Below are 14910 nucleotides of genomic sequence, written 5' to 3'. Positions count from 1 at the left end.
TCCATGGATCACTGCCAACTTGTATTACTCTGTCTCCCATAAATTCACAGTCCTAAATCTTTAAGTTTAATGCTAGATGCAAAATTACTCTACAATCTTCCTTCAATTGTACTACATTTACCTTCTTTCTCTTCTCTGGCACCAAGAGCAAGGAATCTGGACACCAAAGGAGTACTTGATAGAGACAAACATGTAGAAATAAATATACTTTGTGTTGGCCTAATTCTCAACAGATAGCCCCAGAATAATCCAAATGCAACCATCAGGACTGTCACGTAATTAGTACCTTGCAAGGAAACCTTCCAGACCTAGGAGCAGAAAAATATAAAACAATGACTAAAAATATTTTAATTAAAATACAATGTCAATTCCTAACTTTCTTAGTGGGGAAGGCAAGGATTTAATAAAGGACTAATTTCATACCCAAGCATACAATATGCACATCCTTTGAATTTTAAGATGACCTTTTCAAAGCTGATGCAATAATCAGCTTTGAAAATTGTTCAGGCATCTGCAAGTCACTAAAATATACAAAACTTGGATTTTTAGAACTTGAAGATTGCAGTAGGAGTCACTGACATTTGAATTTCACAGATTTATTGCTCTGAGAAACAGTGGGCTTCTGACTTTAAGTGATTTTGTTAGTAGTTGTAAGGGATCTAACCATGGCAATTTACCATCAGCAAGAATATCCCCTGATGTTATCCTGATTCCAAATTATCCTGCACATCAGAATATTCACATAAAGCCTCATGCAGTAAGTAGTGTATCAGAGATGGCTCATTTCAGATATCAGCAAGATGTAGTGCCTACTTGAGTTAAGTCACTCACTACAAAGAGGATTTCATCAGTGTTAACATAATGAAAGCATTAATATTTTTCCAAAAGGGAACAGGGAAATGATTTAAGAGCAAATAATAGGATTGGTTTATTCAAATTAAATTTAGATGAACACAAATCATCAATACCTTTCTGAGTTTATCAGGAGAAAACTCGAGACCAACGAAAAACAAAGTGAAAAATACTCCAAATTCACCAAGAGTCTCCACTTGCACAATAGACTGTCAAAAGATATGTCAAATCATTAATGTCATGTGAAATCACAAATTCACTAAGTTATATTACAGTTTTTAATGTATAGAAATACCCTTATTTATCCTATGTTTATGGTCCACAAGCATCTTCATATCCTTCTTTGTTCCATCTATATCTTTGTCCTCTAATCTTCTAATACTTATTTAGATTCCCTTTAAATATATCAAAGTTATCTGCCTCAACTTCTCTTTGTGGCAGTGAGTTACACATTTCAGGTTAATTGTGATAAGTTTCTACTGGAATCTGTGTTGGAATGCAAACATCTTCCCTATCTCTATACTAGCCAATCCTTTCAAGATCTCTGAACTCTTACTTTTCTTTTAAAATAATTAATATTTTTAAAATAAACCATAGTTATCAATTACGCAAACTATCTCTGATGGCCTTCATCACTTGAAGATTGAAGTGGTCCTCACCACTTCAATCCCATTTAATAATTCAAATCCTACATTCCTTTCTTTTCATTGTATATCATTCAACATAAATTATACTATAATTTAAAAAAAAATATATATTTTTTTAAAACACATGCCCAAGAGGTGCACCATTGATGAAATTATCTCCATAGACCCATTTATGTTAGAATTTCATGTTGCTGGAACTGTAAGATGCCAACTTTAGTAGCTACAACATTCTGTTGCCTCTGGGCCAGGTTCTGGGGAAGATGGTATTTGTATAAGAAAACAAGTTGCACCTCAGCCTGGCCAGGACTGGTGTGGGAAGAAGAGCAAAGGAAGGGAAGCAGAGAAGGAGATGGAAGGTAGAAAAGCAGAGAGAAATTTTGGAAGGTGAGTCAGAAAAGATTTGGATAAAGATTTTAAAAAAAGGAATCACAATAAGCCAATTGTGTTTAATGCTATGTATTCAAGTAGGCACTGAACTGAAGGAGACACAAGAGAGCCTGCAGATGCTGTTACCTGGAGCAAAAATAAAACAAATTGCTGGTGGAGCTCACAAGATTGGACAGCATCACTGAAGGCAGGCGGATAGTGAACATTTTGTGTCAAGACCCTGCAGAAGTTCGCTGACGACACAGCCATAGTGAGGTGTGTCAGGAATGGACAGGAGGAGGAGTATAGGAAACTGATACAGGACTTTGTGATATGGTGCAACTCAAACTACCTGCGTCTCAATATCACCAAGACCAAGGAGATGGTGGTGGACTTTAGGAGACCTAGGCCTCATATGGAGCCAGTGATCATTAATGGAGAATGTGTGGAGCAGGTTAAGACCTACAAGTATCTGGGAGTACAGTTAGACGAGAAGCTAGACTGGACTGCCAACACAGATGCCTTGTGCAGGAAGGCACAGAGTCGACTGTACTTCCTTAGAAGGTTGGCGTCATTCAATGTCTGTAGTGAGATGCTGAAGATGTTCTATAGGTCAGTTGTGGAGAGCGCCCTCTTCTTTGTGGTGGCGTGTTGGGGAGGTAGCATTAAGAAGAGGGACGCCTCACGTCTTAATAAGCTGGTAAGGAAGGCGGGCTCTGTCGTGGGCAAAGTACTGGAGAGTATAACATCGGTAGCTGAGCGAAGGGCGCTGAGTAGGCTACGGTCAATTATGGAAAACCCTGAACATCCTCTACATAGCACCATCCAGAGACAGAGAAGCAGTTTCAGCGACAGGTTGCTATCGATGCAATGCTCCTCAGACAGGATGAAGAGGTCAATACTCCCCAATGCCACTAGGCTTTACAATTCAACCGCCAGGAGTAAGATATGTTAAAGTGCCGGGGTTGATTGTATTTAATGTATTTAAGTAAACTACTTAAGAACTTTTTAAAAGCTATTATTAATGCTTTTTGAGAGAGTGATTTGGATGCATATCATATTTTTACTGAGTTAAGTATTGTATGTAACTAGTTTTGCTACAACAAGTGTATGGGACATTGGAAAAAAAATGTTGAATTTCCCCATGGGGATGAATAAAGTATCTATCTATCTATCTATCAGGACTGAGCATGTAAAGACAATATAAAGAGATGATGGAACGGATAGAAGCAAAGCTGGTAGGTCATGAGCGGAACTGAAGTGTGATATTATAACTACTGTGGCAATGTGGCTGGAAGGCTGGATATGGCAGTTTAACATTCCTGGTCACAAGATTTTTTAAAATATAAGATCCACCTACAATCTTTTAGGTGGATCATCAAATGAACTGTGGTAAGGCAAGGGGTAACTACAACGTCCAGGCAAGATTAGCCTCTGGCAGTCGCAATTAACCCAGACCTTTAATGTGAGACTTCTAGAGCCGCCCCACTACTTACTGTAGTCGAGAGAAGAGAGGATGACTGCTGTGGTGTGTAATCAACCCAAACAAGTGGGATCTTTTCATGGGCTGATCCAATTCTTCCAGTCATCCCCATACCCTTTGACACCCTTAAATGCACCCAATGACTTGGCCTCCATAGCCGCTCATGGCAACGAATTCCACAGATTTGCCACCCTCTGACTAAAGTAGTTGCTCTGCATCTCTGTTCTAAGTGGACATCCTTCAATACTGAAGTCATGCCCTCTTGTCCTAGAGGTCCCCTACCATTGGAAATAACTTTGCCACATCTAATCTGTTCAGGCCTTTTAACATTTGGAATGTTTCTATGAGATCCCCCCTCATTCTCCTTAACTCCAGGGAATACAGCCCAAGAGATGCCAGACGTTCCTCATAGGGTAACCCTTTCATTCCTGGCATCTTTCTCTGAATCTTCTCTGAACCCTCTCCAATGTCAGTATATCCATTCTAAAATAAAGAGCCCCAAATTGCACACAATCCTCTGTGTGGTCTCACAAGTGCTTTATAGAGCCACAACATCACATCCCTGCTCTTATATTCTATACCTCTAGAAATGAATGCCAACATTGCATTCGCCTTCTTCAACACCCACTCAACCTGGAGGTTAACCTTTAGGGTATCCTGCACAAGGACTTTCAAGTCCCTTTGCATCTCTCCATTTCGAATTCTCTCCCCATCTAAATAATAATCTGCCATTTATTTCTTCTACCAAAGTTCATAACCGTACACTTTCCAACATTGTATTTCATTTGCCACTTCTTTGCCCATTCCCCTAAACTATCTAAGTCTCTGTTTCCTCAGCACTATCCACACCTCCACCTATCTTTGGATCACTGGCAAATTTAGCCACAAATCCATTAATGCCATGGTCCAAATCATTGACATACATTGTAAAAAGCAACGGTCCCACACCGACCTCTGTGGAACTCCACTGGTAACCGGCAGCCGGTCAGAACAGGATCCCTTTATTCCCACTCTGTTTTCTGCTGATCAGCCAATGCTCCATCCATGCTAGTAACATCCCTGTAACTCCATGGGCTCTTATTGTGCAAAGCAGCCTCATGTGTGGTTCTTTGTCAAAAGCCTTCTGAAAATCCAAGTAGATGGATTTCAGGGACAGTAAGATCAGTAGACCAGACAAGCAGAAGGATGGCAGGGAGTGAGGAAAGATTGCTAGATTAAATTTCATTTCAATGAAGGAGTCCTGACAGGTAAAGTGGATGAACTCAGTTCATGAACAGCTAGCTACATTGGACTGGGATATTTTAGCTATTACAGAAACATGGCTGAGGAAGGGTCAGGACTGTTAGCTGAATGTACAAGTGCTACAGATTAGATAGAGGTAGAGAAAAGAGAGGAGAGGAGGCTGCATTTCTGATTAAAATAAAACTGCCAAGGGATTGTCTGGTGAGGATGTCCAATGATCATGGTTCTATTAGCTTTAATTTTTTTTACTGAAAGGAGAAGACCTGTCCACAAATTAAAGTTCTAAATCAGGACAAGGCAAATTTTGACAACATTATAGACAGAAACTTGAAAGGTAATTAAAGTAGACAGTGTCCAGGCAACAGAACATCTGCAAGTGAGAGGCTTTAAAAAGTAAGATAATTGAAGATCTGCACATTCCTATTAAGGATGAACAGCAAAGAATGGGAAACCCTGGATGATAGGAGATTTTGAGGCTCTGTTCTGGTCAGGAAAAAGGTGCCACAGATCAGGTACAGATAGCTGGGATCAACTGAATCCCAGGGGGAGTATAGGGGTTGGAGGACTATACTCAAGAAGGAAATAAGAAAGGCAAAGAAAGGGGACATGAGATAACTTTGGCATAGAAGATCAAGGAAAATCCAAAGGTATTTTATGTACTGTATATTAAGGAAAATATACTAATCATGGAAAGACTAGGATCCCCAAAGACAAAAGCAATTATCTCTGTGTGGTACTGCAGGAGATGGGTATGGTCTTCAATGAGTATTTCTCCTGTTTTTATTATGAAGAAATACGTGAAGACTTTAGACCATAAGATAAGTTAATGGGGAGGTTCTGGGGACAATATACCTTAAAATGTACGGTGATAGATAAATCACCAGAGACTGATTAGGTACAACCAAGAACACTGTGGGAAGCTGCAGAAGAAATTGCAGGAGCCCTGGCTAAAATATATACATCATTAGGAAGGGGTGAAGTGCCAGAAGACTGAAGGGTGAATCATATTGTGCCTTTATTTAAGGACTACAAAGAACCTGGGAACGAAAGACAGGTAAGCCTAACATCTGTGGTAGCTAAGTTACTGAAGGGATACTGAAGGACAAGATGTACAAGCATTTGGAAATTTACAAGTTGATTAAGGATAGGCAGTACGGCTTTGTGTGTGGAAGATCATGTCTCATGAACTTGATTGAGTTTTTTGAAGAATAAACTAAGGAGGTTGACAAGGGCAGGGCAGCAAATGTGATCTATAAGGACTTCAGTAAGGCCTTTGATAAGGTTCTGTGTAGTAGGCTGCTATGCAAAGTTAGATCACATGAGATCCAGGGAGAGTATCAGAATTAACTTGATAATAGGAAGCAGAGGGTGATAGTAAAAGGCTTTTTCGGACTGGAGACCCATGACAAGCGGTGCTCTTAGAGGTTATTGATAGGCCCGTTGCTATTTACCATCTATAGCACCAATTTAAATGAGTGTAAGTTCCTCCAGTACTTTGTGCATGTTAGCATTGTTAGTAAGTTTGCAGACAACACCAAAACAGGTGATGTTCCTGACAGTGTAGACATGATAGTGAAGACAGTTTTTAGCAAGATGGCCTTTGTCAATCAGGCATTGAGTTTAGATGTTGGGATGTTATGTTGCAGTTGTGCAAGACATTGGTGAGACCACATTTGGAATAATGTGTTCAGTTCTAGTATGAGACAGGTAACAAGATTCAAAAATCATTTGGATAAATACATGCATAGATAAGGGTTAAATGAGAGCAAGTGGGACTAACTTGATGGGCACCATAGTTGGCACAGATGAGTTGGATTAAAGGGCATGTTTCCATGCTGTTTGACACTATGACAAATGAAATACCAACATTTACAATGATCCTCCCCTCTTCCACTAAACGATTAAACACACTGATGAATATGCCTTTTTCTTAATGTATAAGGTTTGTTTCAAAAATATACAATTCCCTTGTCCAAAATAACTCAAACAGGGGTGTTTACATCACTGACTGATAATAATTAATCGTACCTTGATCTGGTTTAGTCCTGAAGGACCCAACAGCACTCCACAAATGATATAACCAAACATCGTAGGAAGCCCCATCAGAGTACAAATCCAGGCACATGGCAGAGATAATACTACAATGGATATTATATCCTGAGAATAAATTACATGATTAAATACTTAAGAACTTATTAAATAAAAATAACATATTTTACATAAATGTACAAATTGAATATTAGCTTTCATATTGTCTTGTCCATGCTAGGATGGTCCACTTAGTTAAACAGATCACTTAACATGAGTGTTAGCTGAAAATATTTACTTGTCATTTAAAACTCCAGGAGTGGTCTCATCAAGATGCTAAGTAATTGCAGGAAGATATCTTTACTCTAAAGGTCAAATGCTCTTAGAGCAAAGGCCAACATACTACTTGCCTTCCTAACAAGTTGTGTACAAGGATACCCAAGTTTCTTGAATATCAACATTTCCCAAACTCTCATTATGTAACAAAGGACTCTGATCTATATTTGTCTACCAAACCAGGTAATCACATTGTTAGTATCTGCTCCTGCATCTGCCCTCTTATTCTTCACTCTGTATCCTCTTGAACTTTGTTGCTTCATCATCACTTATCACCTGATAACTTTTATTTACGGATAAAGCACAATAACAGGCCCTTCTGCCCCTTTGAGCCATGCTGCCCACCAACACTCCCAGTTTAATCCAAACCTAGTCACAGGACAATTTACAATGACCAATTAACCTACTAACCGTACATCTTTGGACTGTGGGAGGAAATTGGAACACCTGGTGGAAACACACACAGTCACGGGGAGAACATAAAAACTCCTGACAAGCAGCGACAGGAATTGAACTTGTGTCACCTGCACTGTAAAGCATTGTGCTAACCACTATGCTACAGTGCCACCCTATCTGGACCCAGTCATTGGCACTGTAATGGCATTACGCCAACTGCTGCGCTACCATGCCACCTTTATTAGAAAACTTAGAAATGTTACATTTGGTTCCTCAGTCAAATTATTTGCAGATTGTCAATACAAGCAAACCTCGAAACACAGCCTTATGAGTAACAGAAAGTCACCCTAACAGGATCCACAAATTACTGAAAATTTGAGGTAAACAATAAAATTCATTCTCATGGAACTTTTGAAAGAAAAACTAAATTTTGCTCTCGACTCACATTTCTTGATGCATGTACAAATACACAACTCCATGTTAAGGAAAAATTGTGATGTAGACCTCTTAGAACAAATGTAACTCCTGATAATATTGGAGTTCTGTGTACTACATTGGGACCTCAAGAATCAGTCATTGGAGGAAACTATTAGGCACACTCTTCCAACCAGTGAAGAACAAAGTCATGGACAGATATAGCAGAGCAATAGGCTCTTCGGCCCACCAACTCCATGCCAGCTATCAATAATTCATTCACACTATTTCTACATTAAGCCCCACACCTACACACTAGGAACAACTTGTAGTGGCTAACTAACCTGACCTCTTTGGAATGTGTATGGAAAATGGGGCAGCCAGGGAAAAAGTGAAAACTCCACACAGAAAGCAGCCAGGATTAGGATTGAACCCTAGTCTCTTGTTCTCTAAGGCAGCTCTTCTAACTGCACCATAAAGCCAATTTTTGTTAAGCAGTGGATTCTGTTTAATGAGAACACATCGAGACCAGTACATCTTGGCCCAATTAAGCAGCTGCCCCAATTAACTGAAGCTTTATGGAAATACATAGTTATAAAGGTATAATGAAGGACATATTATCATTTAACAGAGTAACAAATTATGTATGTAAATGAAATACAGAGCAAATTAGAACACAACCACTACTACTACAGTGCTATAAAACTGTGCATTAGTTCCCAATAGTTATCAATAGGGGAATTCATCCAGCGTATGCTGCTGTGTTCTTTTGATTAAATGAACAAAATCAGCAGAGACACCTAGTGCAGGTAATGGATAATCTTCATTTTCATTGTAACATTCAAGGTGATTGTTGATACCTTCAAATTTTTTGTAGTTCCTAACTTGTAGTAGAATTGTTTCATTTTCACTCTTGCCTGTTTCTGGCATCTCCAAGCTTGAATGCTTGAAATCGCAGTGAGCAAGAATTGTGTTCTGCATATCTCTTGCCAACTACCAATTATAAACTGCATGGTCTGTACTGCTTTTTGAATCACCAGCCATCAGCCCAAATGGATAACATAACACAACAGACATAATTTAAAAACCTGAATCCACTGTAATTTTATTAAACTAAGACACCCAACTAACCAATAGATAAAAGGCATCATCCCCTGACCTTGTGTAGACAAAAATAATTAAACGTAACACTTAAAAGTCAAGAAGGGTGAGAGGGATAAGTCAAGTACTTTCAAGCTTGAGAGTCTAAAATAAGTGATGAAGAAGTCATTGAGAAATGTTCCAAGGCACAGGATTAATCAGACAGATTGCATTGAATTTTTGGATGATGTCTTGTCTGAGCAATTTGATTTGAGTTTTTGGAGAGATAACAAATTGTATTGATGTAGTCTATATGGACTTCAGCAAGGTTATTGGTCTTAGATCCAATTTACTCAGAGCAAGTTGGCAGATGAATCCAAAACTGGCTTGTTAATACAAGGTGATTGACTAAAGCCAGCGGTCAGTGGCGTACCAGAGGGGATCAGTGCCTGGCACTTTAACTGCCTGTTACATATATTAATGATTTGGAAGTGACTGGAGTTGGTGTGATCAGGAAATTTGTAGATGATGCAAGAATTGGTATTCTTCTTGATAGTGGGAAAAGTAGCCTTGGGCAGTAGGATGATATCATTGATAAGATTAACTGAACATTGGCAAATCAAGTTTAATTCTGATAGTGATAACATTTTGGGAGGACTAAAGGCCCAAAGGACAAGACATAATGAATGACAATGCCCTGCAGAATCTTAAGGAAGAGATAATCTCAGTCTACAAAGCCCAAGGTTCTTCGCAAGTGATACTACAGCTACACAAGATGGTACATGAGATAAGTGCTTTTGTTAGCCAGGACACAGAATGTTATGGTGTAGTTAAGATGTAGGTCTTTACAAATAAAATAACAGTGACGTTTTATGTTTCAAGAAAGCCATAGCAACTAATTTATTGAATACCAAAAAACTAAAGTGCGCAAAAAACTCTAATTATGTCATCACATCACACCAGCCTTAACTCAATTTAATGTTGGGTGGCTGTTCATTACATACATTTTTACCAATTATGATACCCTAACACAGGCCTCCCAAGAATTCATTAAAGCCGGCATTGTGAGATTGTCTGGAGCTTGGACCAGGTTCAGGTCCTATGTTCCAAGGGTGGGGGAATAGTAGGTGCCTCTAGCTTGTCCAGAGGCACTCATGGTCATGTGGTGACACCAGGGGCATGGTAGTGGAATCCTCCAAATCTTGGTGGGCTGGCTTAAGGTGATCTATCAAAATATGTTCAGATTTACTCCTCTTATCCATAATAAAAGTCTTTTCTCCCCATTCCAAAACCCAGAATAAGCCATTGTAAGGGGGCCTTAGTTGTGCATCATGGTGGATGAAAACAAAATAGGCAGAATGTAGGTCAGCAGGAACCCAAGAATTCTGTATGCCATGATGGAAGGCAGAAATGGGGGAAAAGGAACAGTTCTTTGAGCACAGAGCTCGGATGAAGCGATGCAACAGACTTTTAGCACCATAAATCAGCAAGTTGCTTTGTTATGTCTCCCCTCTCGCTGTGAAACTGGGACACCTTTTTTCCCTTATTAGGGAGAGAGCCTGTGGTATGTTGAATACTGGGTGAACAAGTAGTCTTTGGGGTACTGCAAATCTGTGTCTACTGATGCTTTGCTGCAAACTTGTGTGCTCGGTGGGGGGGGGGGTGCCGATGCTTTTTTGCTGGTGGGGGCGTCGTTGCTTCACTGCTGCTTTTGTGTGGGAGCTGGGGGGCTTTGGGGTTCTAACATTTAACTGTCATTCATTCTTTGGGGCACTCCTCTGTTTTCATGGACGTCTGTGAAGAAGAATTTCAGGATGTATATTGTATACATTTCTCCGACATTAAATGTACCTACTGAAACCTATTGAATTTACTGAGGAGGGTGGAACACTGTTGAGAGGCCATTAGGTGGCCCTGCCATCAAGAATGAAATCTCCTGGCACTCGTAACAGCTGTCTGTATATCAACTCAGCCATGTATGAATGCAGGTCCTCTTTTGAAACTGTTCTGAGCCCTAGAACCCACAGGAGGCGATCATGCCAACACTCATCAGTCAGGGTAGGACTCAGAGCAGCCTTTAAGAAGTGGTAAAACCGATTGCATAGGCCATTGGACTATGGGTGATATGCCGTGATGTGATGGAGCTTAACGCCAGGTTGACTCTGTGGTTGAGAAGGCATACGGTGCATTGCCCTTCATCAACCATGGGACTGAGTTTAAGAGCTGAGAGGTAATGTTACAGCTATATAGGACCTTGATCAGTCCCCACTTGGAGTACTGTGCTCAGTTTTGGTCACCTCACTACAGGAAGGATGTTGAAACTATAGAAAGGGTGCAGTGGAGATTTACAAGGATGTTGCCTAGATTGGGGAGCATGCCTTATGAGAATAGATTGAGTGAACTCAGCCTTTTCTCCTTGCAGCAAAGGAGGATGACAGGTGACCTGATAGAGGTGTATAAGATGATGAGAGGCATTGATCGTGTGGATAGTCAGAGGCTTTTTCTCCAGGGCTGAAATAGCTAGCACGAGGGGGCACAATTTTAAGGTGCTTGGAAGTAGGTACAGAGCAGATATCAGGGGTAGGTTTTTTTTTATATAAACGCAGAGAGTAGTGAGTGTGTGGAATGGGCTATCAGCAACGGTGGTTGAGGCGGATATGATAGGGTCTTTTAAGAGACTCCTGAACAGGTACATTGAGCTTAGAAAAATAGAGGGCTATTTCTAATGTAATTTCTAATATAAGTACATGTTCAGCACAGCATTGTGGGCTGAAGGGCCTGTATGTTTTCTATATTTCTCTGTTTCTGGGCCATCACAGCCCAGAGGATCGATATGAATTAGGAACTGCGGTCAGAGGAAATATGAGATGATGATCAGGTAACCAGGTGCTGTTGAATGCCCGAGGCATGTCTGCAGCCATCATCAATGCTGGGGAACGACCTCTGGCCACTGGTGGCATGGTCCACCATGGTAAGGAGGTGCATGAAACCGTGGGAATGGGGGGAGAGAGGGAAGAGGACCGAAGTCCACATTGACATGGTCAAACCGTCACTTAGGGACCTCAAAAGGTGCCAACGTCACCTGAACATGACGGTTAATTTTTTCCCACTGGCACTCCAATCACGCCCATCCTTTCAAAGGCTGTGCCACACAAACTTTAGTGCAACCACTTTCTGTGAGGCCTTCCAGTCCGGATGCAAAAGGCCAAGTATGGATTCAAAAACAGTGCGTCTCCAGTTTGCGCGCAAAATATGGCGAGGATGATCAGTTAGAAAAAATCATACAGTAGAGAAACCCATGCTTCCCTGAACTTAATGTCAACCAACCGCAGGCTTGTGACTGCTGTTCTTTAAGCAGTCTGGGCACTGTTCTCTCTGGGTTACTAGCTTGGTCGACTGCCATGCTGGCATAGTCAACCCCTCTAGCCTCAAAGGTTGGCCGTGAGAGGCAATTAGCCACAGCGTTATTTTTCCCCTTGATATGTTGTATATCAATTGTGAACTTGGATATGTAGACCAGGTGGTGTTGCTGCCATTTTGATTGTCTGATATTTTAGCCATCATGTGCACAAGGGGTTTGTGGTCAATAAACAGTGTGAAATGGCAACCCTCTAGAGGAAAACAAAAATGGCAGACAGCCAGATAAGAGTCCAAGAAGCTCCTTTCAGGGGGACGGCGCTGCCACCTGAAGAAGGCAAGCGACTCCGACCAACTGTCTGTGCTCAGCAGCCACAGCACAGTCTGAAGTGTCAGCAGTAATGGCTATGGGTGGGTTGGGGAGCAGGTGTGTCAACAGGGTCTTATTAGAAAGAGCTTGTTTGCTATCATCAAATGTCCTGCTCATGTCCACTGACCAGTCAAGCACGTGACTAGTGGTATTGACTTTAAACGCACTATACAGGGGAAGCACAAGTTCAGCAGCTCACAGAATGAAGCAATGATAGAAATTTACCATGCCTAAACTCCTCTAGTAGAGTTTTTTAGTGTGCGGCAGAGGAAAATCCGTAACAGCAGCAATGGTTTCACACTACCTGCAGTGATGCGAAGACAGAGAAAGTCAATGGCTGACAACCCAAACTGGCATTTAGCAGGGTTAATCAACCTGTGTTGGCTTAAGTGTTCGAACAGTGTGCGGAGATGGGATACGTGTTCAGATTTGGACGCACTGGCAACCTTCCATACAGGAAAACAAAAAAAATCTAAGCCTTTTAATACAGAGTCCATCAACCACTGGAAAATCTGTGCTGCATGTTTCAGTCCAAACGGTATGCGCAGAAACTCAAAAAGGCCAAATGGGGTTACCTCAGCTGTTTTGGGAACATCCTAGCCCCAACTAGATCAATTTTGGAAAAAACTGATTTTCCGGCTAAACGCACTGAAAAGTCATCTTGGATGTGTGGGACCCGGTAGCAATCAAGGGTGGTGACCACATTAAGGCATCAGTAATCAATGCATGGGTGGCAACTACCATCAGATTTGGGGATCACATTGAGGGGTGAAGTCCAAGGGCTATTCAACCGGCGTACAATGCCAAGTCTTTCCAGGTTGGCAAACTCAGCCTTCGCAGTTGCCAGCTTTGCTGGGTCCAGTCTACATGTACAGAATTGCACTGGTGAGCCTGTGTGGAAATGCGATACTCAACCCCATGTTTTGTGACTCTCATAGAGAACCTGAGCTTGGCGAGGTTTGGGAATTCCCCCAGCAGTCGAGCAAACTCACATTCAATAGTGCATGTGCTTGATACAGTCATTGTGGGGAACTTTCTGGGGATTCAGGATACTGACCCAAAGTCCTTGATATCCACAAGCCGATATTTTATAAGATCAACCAACAGTCCTTAGTCACACAGGAAACCTGCACCAATCAGAGATCTAGCCAGGACAAAGTCCCACGTGGGATGCCGCCCACTGAAGCAGAGTATCACCCATCGTTGTCCTGTAGGTCTGGATCGTGCTGCTGTTGGCAGTGTCCAGCGAGGTTTCATCATTCTTTGCCTTCTCATCGATAGATGGGATGCTGGCAGCACACTCACTTGAGCACTCGTGTCGCAGAAGAAAGTCACCCTGAAAGTGTGTCCATAATGAACAGTCGACATCCCTGGTAGCTGGAACCCATGGTGATCACAGACCTCTGATGTCCTGATGCACTGGCACTGTCAAAGGCAGTCAGCACTTCCTCGTGTACCTACCAAAGCGAGCGTGGTAAAAGCACAGACCCGGTGTCATCTGTCGCAGGCACAGGCATCTTTGTGTTGGAGGCTTATTGAGGTAGAGAAAGGAGGAGAAATGAAGCATTGCTGCCTGGCTGCCATTTTAGCAGACTCCCAAGAGTCCATCACAGGTGCGTTAGCGAGGGCTATGTGAACTTGATCAGGCATTTGCTGTGTGAAGAATTCTTTAAAAATAAAACAAAGATGGTGATTTCGCAGGAGAGACAGCACATGGTCCGTTAGCTCTGAAGGCTTACCATCGCCAAAGCCGGGCAAGAAGAGCAACTGTTTAGACTCCGACAGTCCAAAAGTCCATAAAAGGTGAGTTTTTAAGTGATTGTTATTTATAGTGTTCAGGTAGATGTTCTAGTAGACACACCACTCTTACAGGCATGGCGTGTGAGTGACACTACAACATAGAAATATTTGGTGTTGTCGGCGGAGGTTTCTGCAAGCACGAATTAAGCCTCGTTTGTATGAGCCAAGTGACAGCACTTTGCTCCCAAACCTCCAGCAGTTTCAAAGCGACTGCATTGGCAGACATGTTCAATACCTCTGGAACCATCCTAGAGTATCAAGATCACCAATATAGGTTTCCGCAAATAAAATAACAGAGGCTATTTATGTTTCAGAAAACCATAGCAACTCATTTATTGAGCACCAGAAAAGTGAACTCAAAGCATGCTAAAAACCCTTTATATAATTATGTTATCACATCAGACCAGCCTCTTCAAATGAAACCCCAATTCATGTCAGTGGCTGTGAATTATATACATTTCCCTACAATTATGTTACCCAAAATAGCTCTTCTTACCACACAAAAGGATGTGATTCAGGGGAGTTTCACCAGGATGATT

At 41.5% G+C, this 14910-nt stretch overlaps 1 protein-coding gene across 3 annotated transcripts in view; it reads right to left on the bottom strand.

The window, feature by feature from the left end:
- Positions 1-14910, bottom strand: part of tmco3 (transmembrane and coiled-coil domains 3) — a 53021-nt gene that overhangs the window by 26117 nt on the left and 11994 nt on the right. For 2 of the 3 annotated variants that reach the window (XM_073046041.1, XM_073046043.1), the window contains exons 5-7: positions 6619-6747; positions 969-1061; positions 122-308 (exon numbers count right to left, since the gene is read on the bottom strand). In XM_073046041.1, the coding sequence (XP_072902142.1) occupies positions 122-308; positions 969-1061; positions 6619-6747 (409 nt within the window). The remainder of the gene's footprint in view (positions 1-121; positions 309-968; positions 1062-6618; positions 6748-14910) is intronic. The other variant, XM_073046042.1, reaches the window with a different exon arrangement.

The sequence above is a fragment of the Hemitrygon akajei genome, chromosome 5 (assembly GCF_048418815.1).
Source record: "Hemitrygon akajei chromosome 5, sHemAka1.3, whole genome shotgun sequence".
NCBI lineage: Eukaryota > Metazoa > Chordata > Chondrichthyes > Myliobatiformes > Dasyatidae > Hemitrygon > Hemitrygon akajei.
This window is presented reverse-complemented; position numbering and strand designations above follow the sequence as displayed.